Source organism: Erpetoichthys calabaricus, chromosome 2 (assembly GCF_900747795.2).
Source record: "Erpetoichthys calabaricus chromosome 2, fErpCal1.3, whole genome shotgun sequence".
Classification (NCBI taxonomy): domain Eukaryota; kingdom Metazoa; phylum Chordata; class Cladistia; order Polypteriformes; family Polypteridae; genus Erpetoichthys; species Erpetoichthys calabaricus.
Window position 1 is genome coordinate 265724770 of NC_041395.2, and position 15891 is coordinate 265740660.

At 38.5% G+C, this 15891-nt stretch overlaps 1 protein-coding gene across 2 annotated transcripts in view; it reads left to right on the top strand.

The window, feature by feature from the left end:
- parga (poly (ADP-ribose) glycohydrolase a) overlaps positions 1 to 14630 on the top strand; it is a 236556-nt gene extending 221926 nt beyond the window's left edge. For both annotated transcript variants that reach the window (XM_028795482.2, XM_051923908.1), the window contains exons 19-20: positions 1961 to 2089; positions 11753 to 14630. In XM_028795482.2, coding sequence (XP_028651315.1) covers positions 1961 to 2089; positions 11753 to 11928 — 305 coding nt within the window. In that variant the 3' untranslated portion in view covers positions 11929 to 14630. The remainder of the gene's footprint in view (positions 1 to 1960; positions 2090 to 11752) is intronic.
- Positions 14631 to 15891: the final 1261 nt, after the last annotated feature.

A 15891-nucleotide genomic window follows, 5' to 3' on the forward strand; every position in this document is an offset into this window, starting at 1 on the left:
TAGGTAGAAATTTTGAGCTTTTGCACAATTTATTCTGTAAATGTAGAACAATGACTTTCACAGGGCTATTGTGTTAACTTTAAAACCCTGCAGTGCTGCTTAGATAGTGTGCTGTGTGTGGATAATTGCCCTGCTAAAACACACAATTTTTTCAGCAGTTTTGGTTTTCTGGCAAAGTAGTGTTACTTTACCAGTCATTAGTTTACAGTTTCTTTTTGTATGTTAGTTGAGCTCTCAATTTCATGTTAACTTTGTGTTTACTACCAGGGGCTTATCTATCTTTCATGCACATCAGTTTAGTAAATTTTACTGATCAATAGTTTTGTGTATCATTATAGACTAAATATAAATTATTGTGTAGACCAAGTATATTAGAAAAATCATTCATTGGGTTGAAGAATAAACCATGGTGATAGACAAATTATTGCTCTTGTTAATGCCACTTTTTAACTTGGTATTGTACTGTTATAAGCATTTCTTTATTTTGGCTGCTTTGGTAATAATTGGTAAATTAGTTGGGCCCAAGTCTCTTTTTACACATACTACCATTAGTGAACAAAATGTTTGAAAGGTTTCTAGGTTTGGACAAATTCAGTGGTGTTGGATAATTTAGGGTTGAGGATTGGTCTTTAGTTAATAAACAGAGTATCCACTTTATATGTTTCTATCTGTTGTGTCCTTAACGAAATCCTTAACTTATCTAGCAATGCTCAATTCTAACCTTTCCAAAAATGATTTACTCAGTACGGCATCAGTTTTAATCATCATTTGGCTACAGTTTTTATGTGTCTTATAACTTTCAAATTTGAGACCTGCCTGATCGGGACAATTTATAACTCTTAACAATCCATGTTGGTATTGCAATAAACAAGCAATTAAACATAATATCTAGTGTATTAATCTATACATTTGTGTAGACAATCATCTTTAACAAAGAATTATGTTAATATTATGACCAGGACTTCATTGTACAAACTCTTACCTTTTTTCTGATTCTCGTACCACCATTTGTTTTGGACTACAGTCAGCTAAATCTGCAAAGTGTTATTCCACATGATTCATTCATACTGTGTAAAATTGAGATACACAAGTGTCCAGCTAATGTATTATTTTTATACAGAAGTAGAGTATGTTATTTAGAGTTTCTTAAACTGAACTGTGGTCCCTAAGTTGTTACTAACATATCATGAAATGCTATTTTTATTTTCTCATTTATTGTTTTAGTTAACAGATTACAATAAAATAGGATATGTTCATTTCGGCATGCTGAATTTAAACCCAATTTGTGTTTACATAGTTCTGTTTAGGAATGGGGTGGCGCAGTGGGTAGCGCTGCTGCCTCTCAGTAAGGAGACCTGGGTTCGCTTCCCGGGTCCTCCCTATGTGGAGTTTGCATGTTCTCCCCGTGTCTGCGTGGGTTTCCTCTGGGTGCTCCAGTTTTCTCCCACAGTCCAAATACATGCAGATTAGGTGCATTGGCAATTCGAAATTGTGCCCAGTGTGTGCTTGGTGTATGGGGGTGTGTGTGTGTCCTGCGGTGGGCTGGCACCCTGCCCGGGATTTGTTCCCTGCCTTGCGCCCTGTGGTGGCTGGGATTGGCTCCAGCAGACCCCCGTGTCCCTGTAGTTAGGATATAGCGGGTTGGATAATGGATGGAAGAATGGATGTTTAGGAATGTTTTAGTATACTGTAAACCATTTTATTAAGCTCCGTTTTCAACCGACTGAAGTGTTAAAAAACACTTGAATCACCAGGTTCTAATTGTAGCTCACTGTAGTTAAGTTGTTAACAAATTATGTCAATAATATACAGTAATGCACAAAGTTATATTAATCACTGTAAAGAACTTGTAAAAGAGCAAGAAATGTCATTTTCATAGATGTACAATATTGAACTGGGAGGCGGAAGGCATTTTTTGACTTCCTTTCATCTACTGATCTTTGTTATCCATCTACTTTAGCTCTTCTTCAGATTATGGCAGCTGCAGAGGCTGGAAGGGATGTTGCATATTTTACTTTTAATGATACTCAACTTATGAAAGATGTCCATGAGATGCACACATTTCTAACCCAAAGAAAAGTTACTATTGGTAAGTTCACACTTTTACATTTTTTAATAAGTTACAATAGATTGCATGCATTTGTTTTGGTAGTACTAGTTTGACCTTAAGAATTAACTTCTTTTTTTTTTTTTTTTGTCAATAAACCATGGGTAAATTGTCAATGGATGTGTGAAATAGTTGAATGTGTTCAGGCTACCCTAAGTGGCAGCTCTATCTTGGTGTGCTGATGTTTCTGCCTTGTTTGGGAGATACCTTTAAAAATAATTGGCAGGAACAGGGATTCATCATGTTGTATGATGCTTTTAACCCCACTGAATCTATACTTTTTTGTTTTTGATTTTAGTACTGTAACTTAGGTGGGTAATCAACTGTCGTGGCAGGGGACAGTAAGATACATGTTGTAATATCTGTCCTCCTAGCACTCCTTTTCTATTCAGGTGTTAATTGTGACTGTAGACATCTGCCTCAATAGTCTTCTTTCCTTTCATTCAGTCTTTTTACAGCCATAGGACCTCCATTGTCTAAGTGTTTTTTGTTTGTTGCCCCATTCTTTATATACATCCATGAAAAAAGTGTTGTGGTTAAAATAAGCAGGTTTGCTGTTTCTAAAACACTGTTACTCTGTGTTACTCTGCCTTCCTTCTTTAAGTAAACTAGAACTGCTTGTACATTATTTTTAATGCTGTCATTAATATTGAAAAAGCAATATTAAGAGAAATATAATTTCTTTCGGTCTGTTTGTGTGTTGTTTTTCTTTTTGTGAAGCACTTTCAGTTTCACTTTTTGTATGAAAACAGCCATATAAAAACATGATAGTTACACCGTAGCCACTGTTATAGGCATTGTAGTCATGCTGATGACAAACCTGAGATGTTTTTATTAATCTGCATGCCATGTAAACGTGATACACGAACTGCATTGGGGGGATCTGGTTTCTTAATGTGGCTTTGGACTAGCCACTCACACCAATCATCATGAAGTGCTCTAAGTGCTACTGGGCGGTACTTGTTGAGCTCTGAAACTGTGGCCTTCTTTATCTATATAAAAAGTTTAGTCTTCTTCAAAGTACTCTCCATGTGAATGAATGCACTTGTTCCAATGGTTTTCCCACTGGTGGAAACATTTGTGGAATTGCTGAAGAAGAATGTTGTCCAATGCCTGTTGAGATTTATGTTTGACTTCCTCCACGGTACAAAAACGCTTTCCCTTAAGGTCTTTTTTCATATGCGGAAACAAGAAAAAGTTGCATGGAGCAAGATCAGGCGAGTAGGGAAGGTGGCAAGAACTCCAAGACACACAAGGCAATCCAGAAATCTTTTCAATAGTCCGAAAATTGCATTTTGAACTTTTTCAAGATTTTCATCATTCCTAATTGTGGAAGGTCGGCCAGATCTTGGTTGGTCTTCAAGTGACATTTCCCCTTGTTTGAAACACGAAAACCACTTGTAGACCTGTGTTTTACTCAAAGCTTCCACTTTACAAGGAGTTTCAAGCATCACTGCAGTTTCAGCAGCTGTTTTCCCCAAGAGAAAACAAAATTAAGCGCAGACTCACTGTTCTTTATGATCACCCATCACAAAAATCTCAGAACATGTTTAATAAGCACCAAGAAAAACCGAAACAGAATGCCGTATGAATAATACAGAGCAACGCCACTTGGTAGATTGCCACAAAATATTGTAAGTATGTTGCCCCTGGCGGCAAAATCTGCAAATAAGTCTAGATTGCACACTAGGTACACATTCTGGTTATTTTTGGGGTACCCCCTCATGTGTATATATTTTGACGGATAGCTGGTGCTTTTGCCCAGCAGGGACGCCTGGAAGATGGAACGGCCGGGAGAGAGGCAATACCTCCCCCGGGACATGAGAGGGCAGCCCCCCTGGTTTGCATTGGGGCCACGGGAATGGAGCTTGGAAGCTCAACCCTGTTGGGGAACATGGTCACCACCAGGGGGCGCCTGGACGATCCCAGAGCCCTGGACTGCAGCACTTCTGACACACCAGGAGGTGTTGCAGGAAGATCATCAGGAAGCACCTGGAGCACATCCGGGTGAAATATAAATGGGGCCGCCTCAGTCCATTCTGGGAGTCGGAGTGAGGAGGTGGAGGACAGAGCTTGCGAAGGGAGGAGTAGAGGCAGCAGAAGAAGAGAAAGAAAATAGAGAAGAAGAAAAGGACTGACTTATTGTTGGTGATTGGAGCACTGTTTAAGGTGCTGTGCTAGGAAAGAGAACAAGAAATAAAAAGCATGAGTTTTGTAAGTGTGCCTCTTGGGTCTCTCTGTGTCAGGTTGGGTAGGTGTCACAGTATTTATATAGGAGGTGAGACACAAAAATAACCGGATTGGTAAAAAAAAAAAAAAAAAAAAAAATTATCGCTGAATTACAGCATTCTTAACATTGTCACCTTCTATATACACTTCTTCCCTATCTCTACACTGCTCCATATGTATCTTCCATTGATTGAAACAGTGCTGGAATGTTCATTCTTGAGGCTGTTCAACAGGCTTGCCGTTTTTGTCTTCACTTCATCCATTGAAGAAAAATGTGTTCCCTTCAAGTCACTTTTGATTTTTGGGAACAAGTAAAAAATCACAGGGAGCTAAATCGGCGAATACTGAGGATGACTGAGGACAGGAATGTTTTTGTTAGTCAAAAAATACTTTACGGAAAAAGAGAAAATTTACGAGAAATTTGATGTTGATTCACTGTTCGATTTTTTCACCGAACATTATCACGGCAAGTAATGTAGAGATTGTTGTGCAAATACTGACTGGGCTATTCACAGGATATACCTAGCTGGTCGACGGCAGTAAAATGTATTTATATACCACATTTAAAACAACATAGGAATGTTGTGGCCAAAGTGCTTTACAATAAAAGAAGAAAAAACATACAATTAACATAAATAGAAACAAAACAAATGAACATACATAAAATAATTAATAATTAGAAGTAAGATTACATAATCACAATGAGGAAACCATCAGTATTACTGAAGGTCATGGAAAGCAAGTGAATAGAAATGAGTCTTTAATCTTGTTTTGAACAGTTCAATTGTAGACGACTCCTTTATGTAATGAGATAAAGAGTTCCACAGGCGAGGAGCAGCAGCTGCAAAAGCCCTGTCCCCCTTAGTTTTACATTTGGTACGAGGGACAACAAGAGACAACTGTCCAGAAGATCTAAGCACTTAGATGGCTGGTGTAAAGCACACAGTTCAGATAAGTAGGCAGGAAAAAGCCCATGTAAAGATTTAAAAACTAGCAACAAGATTTTAAAATCAATTCAAAAACTGACAGGCAGCCAGTGTAAAGAAGCTAATATTGGAGAAACAGAATCAGACTTTCTTGCCCCAACCAGAAAGCGAGCGGCAGCATTCTGGACCAACTGTAACCTGTGTATCAGGGATTTGCTAATCCCAGAATACAGTGAGTTGCAGTAATCAAGGAGAGAAAAGATAAAAGCATGAGTAGCTTTCTCAAGATCCCTAGAAGATAAAAAAAAAGGCTTGATCTTACCTAAAAGACGAAGCTGGAAAAAGCAACTCTTGACTACAGAATTAATCTGTTTCTCAAAAGAAAGGTTACTGTCAAAGATAACACCAAGATTGCAGACTTGAGGTTTGCAAAAGACAGAGAAAGAGCCGAGAAATCCAAGACCAATTTGGGCTTTAGCTGATGGACCCACTATAAGTACCTCCATTTTATTTTGATTCAGATCAAGAAAATTATTAGCCATCCAGGATCTTAGTTCAAAAAGACAGTTGTGCAGTTGATTCATTGCAGAGTTCTAGATGGGAATATAAACCTGTGTATCATCAGCATAGCAGTGAAAAGAAAAGTTACATTTCCTAAAAATAGCTCCAATAGGGTGGGTATATAGAGAATAAAATAGGATCCAAAATGGATCCCTGAGAAACACCATATTTAAGAGGAGCAGTAGACGGAGAAGAGGAATTTAAAGTCACTGAAAAGTGTATACCAATTAGATATGACCTGAACCAGTTAAGAGCAGCCCCTTTAAGCCCAACAAGATGTTCAAGCCTCAAAAGGCAATATCTCATGGTCAATAGTGTCAAAGGCAGCAGACAGATCAAGGAGGACAAGGACTGCAGTGCCACCTGAGTCAGTAATAATAGAGATGTCATTGAATACTTTCAGGAGGGCCGTCTCAACACCATGATAACGCCTAAAGCCAGATTGGTAGATCTCAAATTATTGGGGTTAAGGTGATCAACCAGTTGATCATAAATAATTCTTTCTAATATTTTAGCCAGAAATGGCAATTGGGAAATCGGGCAAAAATTGGCTAAAACTCCAGGATCTAAAATTAGGGTCTGTCAGTGGAGCAGGACAGTGACAGCAGTCTGTCACTGAAGCTGCTCCTCTGTCTGGAGATGATACTGTTTAGTGGATGCAATGGATTCTCCATGAGTGACAGGAGCCTGCTGAGCGCCCGTCGCTCTGCCACAGATGTCAAACTGTCCAGCTCCATGCCAACAATAGAGCCTGCCTTCCTCACCAGTTTGTCCAGACATGAGGCGTCGTCCTTGTTTATGCTGCCTCCCCAGCACACCACCGTGTAGAAGAGGGCACTTGCCACAACCGTCTGATAGAACATCTACAGCGTCTTATTTCAGATGTTGAAGGACGCCAGCCTTCTAAGGAAGTATAGTCGGCTCTGTCCTCTCTTGCACAGAGCATCAGTATTGGCAGTCCAGTCCAGTTTATCATCCAGCTGCACTACCAGGTATTTACAGGTCTGCACCCTCTGCACACAGTCACCTCTGATGATCACAGGGTCCTGGAGGGGCCTCGGTCTCCTAAAATCCACCACCAACTCCTTGGTTTTGCTGGTGTTCAGGTGTAAGTGGTTTGAGACGCACCATTTAACAAAGTCCTTGATTAGGTTCCTATACTCCTCCTCCTTCCCACTCCTGATGCAGCCCACGATAGCAGTATCGTCAGCAAACTTTTGCACGTGGCAGGACTCAGAGTTGTATTGGAAGTCCGATGTATATAGGCTGAACAGGACCGGAGAAAGTACAGTCCCCTGTGGCACTCCTGTGTTGCTGACCACAATGTCAAACGTGCAGTTCCTGAGACGCACATACTGTCTGTCTGTAAGATAGTCCACGATCCATGCCACCAGGTATGAATCTACTCCCATGTCTGTCAGCTTGTCCCTAAGGAGCAGAGGTTGGATGGTGTTGAAGGTGCTAGAGAAATCCAGAAACATAATTCTTACAGCACCACTGCCTCTGGCCAAGTGGGAGAGGGATCGGTGTAACGTATAGATGAAGGCATCCTCTGCTCCCACCTTCGCTTGGTATGCGAACTACAGAGGGTCGAGGGCGTGGCGGACCTGTGGCCTCAGGTGGTGAAGCAGCAGCCGCTCCATGGTCTTCATCACATGTGACATCAGAGCAACAGGCTGGAAGTCATTCAGCTCACTAGGACGTGATACTTTTGGGACTGGGGTGACGCAAGATGTTTTCCAAAGCCTCGGGACTCTCCCCTGTTCCAGGCTCAGGTTGAAGATGCGCTGTAGAGGACTCCCCAGCTCCAGCGCACAGGCCTTCAGCAGTCGTGGCGATATTCCATCTGGACCCGCTGCTTTGCTGGCACGAAGTCTCCTCAGCTCTCTGCTTACCTGGGCTGCTGTAATTGTGGGTGGGGGGAAACTCTCTCCTATGCTGGTATCAGCAGAAGGATGGGTGGAGGGTGCAGTACTCCGAGGTGAGAGTGGGTTAGGGTGGTCAAACCTGTTAAAGAAGTTGTTCATCTGGTTTGCTCTCTCCATGTCTCTCTCCATGGTGGCACCCCGCTTCGAGCTGTAGCCAGTGATGATCTTCATCCCATCCCACACTTCCTTCATGCTGTTATTCTGCAACTTCTGCTCCAGCTTTCTCCTGTACTGCTCCTTCGCCGCCCTGAGCTGGACTCGGAGTTCCTTCTGCACGCACTTGAGCTCATGCTGATCACCACCTTCAAAAGCCCCTTTCTTCTGGTTCAAAAGGCCCTTGATGTCACTTGTAATACATGGCTTGTTGTTAGCATAGCAGCATACCGCTCTTACTGGAACTATAATGTCCGTACAGACGTTGATGTAGTCAGTAGTGCAGTCAACAACCTCCTCAATGTTCTTACTATATGATCCCTGCAGGATATCCCAGTCCGTAGTTCCAAAGCAGTCTCTCAGAGCCTGCTCTGCCTCAGGGGACCACTTCCTGAATGAGCGTGTGGTTGTAGGTAGCTCCCTCACTCTTGGTTTGTAATGAGGCTGAAGCAGAACCAAATAAGACCCTAGGATTCTTAGAATGACGGGATACTAAATCAGTGAAGAAATCATGTTTAGCTTTCTTAACTGCAACCTGGAAGGTGAATAGAGAAGTCCTAAAAATCTGTTTAGAAACAGTAAGTCCATCTTTTTTCCAGTGCCGTTCGACAGGCGCAGCATAGTGTTCCCGTAGTTTCATTTAGCCAGGGAGCAGGTCTTCCCTTATTACAGCGTATCTTGAGTGGAGCAATTGAGTCTAAAGGAAGTATTAAATTCTAAAACAGAATCATCGATACCATCATATTGAACATGTACATCAAGACTAGAGAATATGGTTTTTAATTTGGATATAATAGAAGAATTTAAAAAGCGAGAACAGCGTGGAGCACAACCAGTAGTAGGAACATCAACAGTAATATTCAAATCCATCATTATAGAAAAGTGATCAGTAAAAGAAACATCACATAAATCAATATTTTTAACTGAAATATCATGTGTAAGAACGAGATCAAGGGCGTGACCGAGAGAGTGAGTTGGCATATTAATATGCTGGATAAAATCAAATGAATCCAATAGTGATAAAAAGTCATTAACCAAAGGTTTCGATTGACAACAAACATTTATGTTAAAATCACCAACAATAACTACTTTGTCATGATTACAGGAGGTCTATAAACCACAGCAAACAACAAAGAGGGGGAGCTGCATTCTTCGAAAAGTTGCAGTTCGAAGCTACTAAACGGACCCCTTGTAAGGCTCCGACACAAGAACATTCTTTTAAAACAGTGGCAATGCCCCCACCATGACGAGTCAGCTGAGGAGAGTTTAAAAATGAATAACTTGATGGTACCAAGTCAGTAATACATGAAGAGTCACCATTTACAATCCAGGTCTTAGTGATGAAAAAGAAATCCAGTTTATTTGAGATAATAAAGTCTTGCAGAATAAAAGTTTTATTAGATATATCTATATGTGTGCATCGGTGCACAGCCATTTTAAGATCTGTCCAGAGATGTTCAATCGGATTCAAGTTGTCCTGAAGCCACTCCTTTGATATCTTGGCTGTGTGCTTAGGGTCGTTGTCTTGCTGAAAGATGAACCGTCGCCCCAGTCTGAGGTCAAGAGCGCTCTGGAGCAGGTTTTCATCCAGGATGTCTCTGTACATTGCTGCAGTCATCTTTCCCTTTATCCTGACTAGTCTCCCAGTCCCTGCCGCTGAAAAACATTCCCATAGCATGATGCTGCCACCACCATGCTTCACTGTAGGGATGGTATTGGCCTGGTGATGAGCGGTGCCTGGTCTCTTTGTCTCATCAGACCAGAGAATTTTCTTTCTCATGGTCTGAGAGTCCTTCAGGTGCCTTTTGGCAAACTCCAGGCGGGCTGCCATGTGCCTTTTACTAAGGAGTGGCTTCTGTCTGGCCACTCTACCATACAGGCCTGATTAGTGGATTGCTGCAGAGATGGTTGTCCTTCTGGAAGGTTCTCCTCTCTCCACAGAGGACCTCTGGAGCTCTGACAGAGTGACCATCGTGTTCTTGGTCACCTCCCTGACTAAGGCCCTTCTCCCCCGATCACTCAGTTTAGATGGCCGGCCAGCTCTAGGAAGAGTCCCGGTGGTTTCAAACTTCTTCCACTTATGGTTGATGGAGGGCATTGTACTCATTGGGACCTTCAGAGCAGCAGAAATTTTTCTGTAACCTTTCCCAGATTTGTGCCTCGAGACAATCCTGTCTCGGAGGTCTACAGACAATTGCTTTGACTTCATGCTTGGTTTGTGCTCTGACGTGAACTGTCAACTGTTGTACCTTATATAAACAGGTGTGTGCCTTTCCAAATCATGTCCAATCAACTGAATTTACCACAGGTGGACTCCAATTAAGCTGCAGAGACATCTCAAGGATGATCAGGGAAAACAGGATGCACCTGAGCTCAATTTTGAGCTTCATGGCAAAGGCTGTAAATACTTATGTACATGTGATTTCTCAATTTTTGTATTTTTAATAAATTTGCAAAAATCTCAAGTAAACATTTTTCACGTTGTCATTATTGGGTGTAGTGTGTAGAATTCTGAGGAAAAAAATGAATTTAATCCATTTTGGAATAAGGCTGTAACAACAAAATGTGGAAAAAGTGATACGCTGTGAATACTTTCCGGATGTACTGTGTATGTGTGTGTGTGTGTGTGTATATATATATATATATATATATATATATATATATATATATATATATATATATATATATATATATATACACACATTTTTACAGTCTTTGCAATCAGATATTTTGAATTTTGCAACTGAATAAAATATCCATCCTATCTTAATATCGGATGTTATTGTGTGGCAAAGTCTTAGGTTAAAATTCCAAGCTGATCATTATGTGGAGTTTGTATGTTCTCCCATTGTCTTTCCCATTCTTCTAAACTTTTTAATCGTGGGTTGATCGGTAAATATACTGTACAGTTCATTAACTCTCTTATTGTTTGTGTGATTTTCTTCTACAATTTAAATAGCACTCTACCCTGGTTTTATTCCTGCCTTGGACACATTTGTTTGTGGATAGACTGGGGCATCTCATAAAACTTAATGATAAAGCAGTTAGGAAAATGGATAAATTAATTCATAGTCAATTTTACCATAACTAAGACTATAAATGGCTTCAAAGTTACACAGTGGTTAGCATTGATGCTTTGCAGCTTAAAATTCCTGGATTCAAATTCCACAAGCACTACTTATGTACTGTATAGTTTGCACATTCTTTGCATATGTGAATGGGATTTCACCAGGTGCTCCTGTTCAAATGCATTCCCCCCAGGCTACACCCATAAACTTATCAAGTACAAATTAAGTTGATGCACTGGGTTTATGTTATCATGCTCTGCGATGCAAAGCAGTGGAACCTCATCCTAATGCTGCAAAGATAGGGTCTAGTCCACTGTGACACACAATCCACACATAACAAGCAATTCCAATACATATGTTTAAGAAGTAAATGTTTTAACTAAAAGGTAATAAAGATATATTGTATAATTATATCTTTATCATAAGAAATTATGATGTAAAAAGAACAGTTGTGACAAGGCATTAAAGAATTAAATTTTTTGGTTAGCAATGAGTTAAGAAATAAGGCAAGCTTGGCCAAATGTGAGTGGCAACCCATGCAATTCTCTGTTTATCTTTATGGAAATTTTGTAATATTTAAAATTTCTAACACATTCTTCAAGTTTTTTATTCTTTGGAATCTAATAAGGTGCTTGATATGTGTGCAAGTCCTAGATTGGCCTATTTGACTTTGTAGGATTTTTATTAATATTATACCCATGAGAACACAAAAAACAGCATAATGATATACAGTCATTTATCTGATGTAAATCCCTTATGTTTTCTTTTTTTTCTCAACAGGAATTATTGCACAGCTGCTTGATCAGTACTGTAATAATGTATGCAGGAACTGTCATACACTCAAACCAGATGTTAGTCTGTATGCCTTCATTTACGACTCTCTGGATTCGTATTCAGCTTCCACAGATAGTGAGGAAGACATGGCTAAACCAAGAGGATGCAAAGAAAACATTTAATCATAGTGTTTAAATTTGGTTGAAAATATTCTTTATAAAAATCCTTTTTGTCATTGAGTATGTTAGTCATGGACTATGTTTATAAGTTATGTTTAAAAAAGAAACTATATGTATAATTAATTTGTTTTCAATCTTGGGTAACATGTTTCATTATTTGTTGATCAGTTTCCCTCAATATTCAGACTTTTTCAGTACTACCAAAATATATATATGTGTCTGCCCAAAACATTTATTTCTTAGATATCTTGTTAAGTAGAATTACTGCTATTTAAATTGAATTTACACACACATTAGTAATACTTGTTCACTTTTGCTACTTGCTCACAAACCTTGAATAGAATGGGATAAGAAGAAAATGCACAGAAAAGTAAAATATATTGTAAGTTTATTCATTGTAATATTCTCTTGTTTATTCAGTTCTCTGATTATGGCCGGTTGACATTTTTCCTTATCATATTGACAGATTCAGCTGAAAAATTGGCTTCTTTTTCCATCAGAAATTGCAAAGTTTAAAATATTTTTTTTTTGGTCTTAAGTTCATTGTTTTCTCATAGAATATTCAAGAAGTTCTGTTAAATTATCTAAATTAAACTGAAGCCACCTCCCCCCAATTCAAAGTTAGTAATCTAATTAGATTACTATATTTTAGGACCTACCATGTTATAAAAACGTACTGGTCTTGTCATGGGGACTACCTAGTCATTGACAGAGGACTGTCCATTCAGGATCTCATCGTTTTTTGTAGAGGATGCTCCTTTGAAAATAAGAATTAGTAGAGTTAAGTAAACTAAAATCTATCAATAAATACATTTAGTTAGAAAACCTTGGATAGAACAACTTGGCTGATTTTACCTAATATGCCGGCCACTTAGTTAATTCTAAACGGCCAGTATAAGTAATCTGCATTCTGTCTAAATGAGTCAGAATACTCATTTGCAGTCTTTTCAAAGGATAATTTCATTCCCAGTGCTCAAACTCTGGATTTATTCTTGAGAGCAGGATTGATCATTGGGATTCCCTTGTTATTACATTTTGGCCTATTATTTGCAGAATATGTCACTTGACACGTCCACTTCCATAGGCCCTGGCTGTTAGACAGGATGGGGCTTCTAAATTCCCAGTGACCCCACATACACACAATAATTAATAGTGTTTCCATCTTTTGCCACTGTGGCGCCTATTCGTATTTTATTTTTACCTTGATTAGTGCCTTTTTCATGAATCAACCCATGACTAACCAGGTGTTTTTGTGACACTGTTGTAACATGCAAGTATGTTTAAGAAAGTTTAAACATGTAAACAGTATATAGTAATTTGATTATTTCACTTTGGTGATTCAAGTAACATAAAGTTTAATAAAAGAATATATGTGTATAAACAATGAAATATTTTATGCAGTTCTTTATACCTGAATTTATATTCTTTTTACAGAAACATCTAAATAATTTCCTCAGTATAGGCTATTAAAAATGTGGGAGTTTGTAAAGAGTCCCCAATGCTCTTTTCAGCATTATCAAATTGGTTAGCAGACTGGACATTCTGGTTTGTTAATGGAAATTTATTCTTAAAGTACAAATTAACAGTTTGTTTGGATTAAATCTGTATCCTTCAAGTATTTTAATAGTAAAGTTTTTTTCACATTTTATGTTCAGATGTATTGTTCTTGTACAGTATATAATACAAATCCATGCAACATATAAAACAGTATGTAAAGTTTGACATCATCCAAATTTGCTAAATTCTTTCAAATTATTTGAGGTTTGTAATAAGAACATTCATTAATTTTGTATAATGTTATTGTAAGTTGCATTACGTTTTTTATTATAGTTGAAAGATTATATTTTTTAAATTTATCTTTATTTTACAACTTTTTTCCTATACTCTCCTCAGTATCTCCTTATTCCAATGTGTTTTGCACTTGCTTTTTTAAAGCAATAAAAATATATATTAAAAACACTATTGTATTAATTCAGCTTTTAGGATTGGATGGACAACACATTTTGCTTCTCCAGAGGCTATAGCTGTATTATCTTTTAAAGAAAAATAGTGTAAAATAAACATACTAAAGTAGTTTTTGCTTTTATGATTTAGCTAGTTTTTCTCCTCAAATGCTTGTCCAAATTATGTATAAATTGAGTAACTGCTGTGGTTTCCAATTTTTATGCAGCTATGTTAAAATGATTTATTTATTTGACATAATTTTACATAAAAACTTGAAACTAAACCTAACTACAATTAGCTCCGAAATCCTTTTTTAAATGTTCATTACAAAATATTTTTTTCCTCAGCGTCTGCTTAATACATCTCACAACATGGAAGCAACTATGGGATAATATGGCTATTTTGTTTTTTTTTCTGTAGATTTCAGGATAATTTCTTTCAGCTCACATTCTGTTTAGATCTGATAATATCTGATTGATCTTTTCTCAATTAATTAATACTTTGTTTCAAAAAATTTAAAATCACAAAGACAATTGAATTGGTGATTCTTTTAAGTTTTGCTATATTTTTTTTTATATCTCTGTATTATTTACAGTATGTGGCACTTTGAATTTTCTTTGAAAAGCATGAGTATACTCTACTGGTGTATTACATTACTGCAATATAAAATGGTGGTGCTGTTTTCCCTGAAAAAAAAAATCTGAAAAGTTGTCCGTTATGTGTTTATATACCTCACGGAAAATAAAGGATCTAATTACCAATTTTAGTGTTTTTTTTTTTTTTAACTGCTAGAACATAAATTGCAATAGTGCCAATAAACAGTAAAATGGGGTATAATGTGATCTCAGGGGTTTTGAACATGGCATGATTGTTGGGGCTGGTGTGAGTATTTCTGTAACTGCTGATCTTCTGAGTTTAATACATAATAGTCTCTAGAGTTTACTCAGAATGGTGGGAAAATTTTAAAACATCCAATGAGTGGCAGTTCTATGGACTAAAATGCCTTGTTGATGAGAGAGGTCAGAGGAAAATGGCTAGACTGGTACTAGTTGACAAAAAAGCTGCGGTAACTCAGATAACCATTCTTTACAACTGTAGCAAACAGAAAAGCATCTTAGAATGCACAACATGTCGAATATTCAGGTTGAGAGGCAGCAACAGCAGAGGAGCATGTTGGCTTCCACTCCTGACAGCCAAGAACATACAGTGGGGCAAAAAAGTATTTAGTCAGCCACCAATTGTGCAAGTTCTCCCACTTAAAAAGATGAGAGAGGCCTGTAATTTTCATCATAGGTATACCTCAACTATGAGAGAGAAAATGAGAAAAAAAATCCAGAAAATCACATTGTCTGATTTTAAAGAATTTATTTGCAAATTATGGTGGAAAAAATGTATTTGGTCAATAGCACAACTTCATCTCAAAACTTTGTTATATACCCTTTGTTGGCAATGACAGAGGTCAAACGGTTTCTGTAAGTCTTCACAAGGTTTTCACACACTGTTGCTGGTATTTTGGCCCATTCCTCCATGCAAATCTCCTCTAGAGCAGTGATGTTTTGGGGCTGTCGCTGGGCAACACGGACTTTCAGCTCCCTCCAAAGATTTTCTATAGGGTTGAGATCTGGAGACTGGCTAGGCCACTCCTGACCTTGAAATGCTTCTTACGAAGCCACTCCTTCATTACCCGGGCGGTGTGTTTGGGATCATTGTCATGCTGAAAGACCCAGCCACGTTTCATCTTCAATGCCCTTGCTGATGGAAGGAGGTTTTCACTCAAAATCTGATGATACATGGCCCCATTCATTCTTTCCTTTACACGGATCAGTCGTCCTGGTCCCTTTGCAGAAAAACAGACCGAAAGCATGATGTTTCCACCCCCATGCTTTACAGTAGGTATGGTGTTCTTTGGATGCAACTCAGCATTCTTTCTCCTCCAAACACGACGAGTAGAGTTTTTACCAAAAAGTTCTATTTTGGTTTCATCTGACCATATGACATTCTCCCAATCCTCTTCTGGATCAT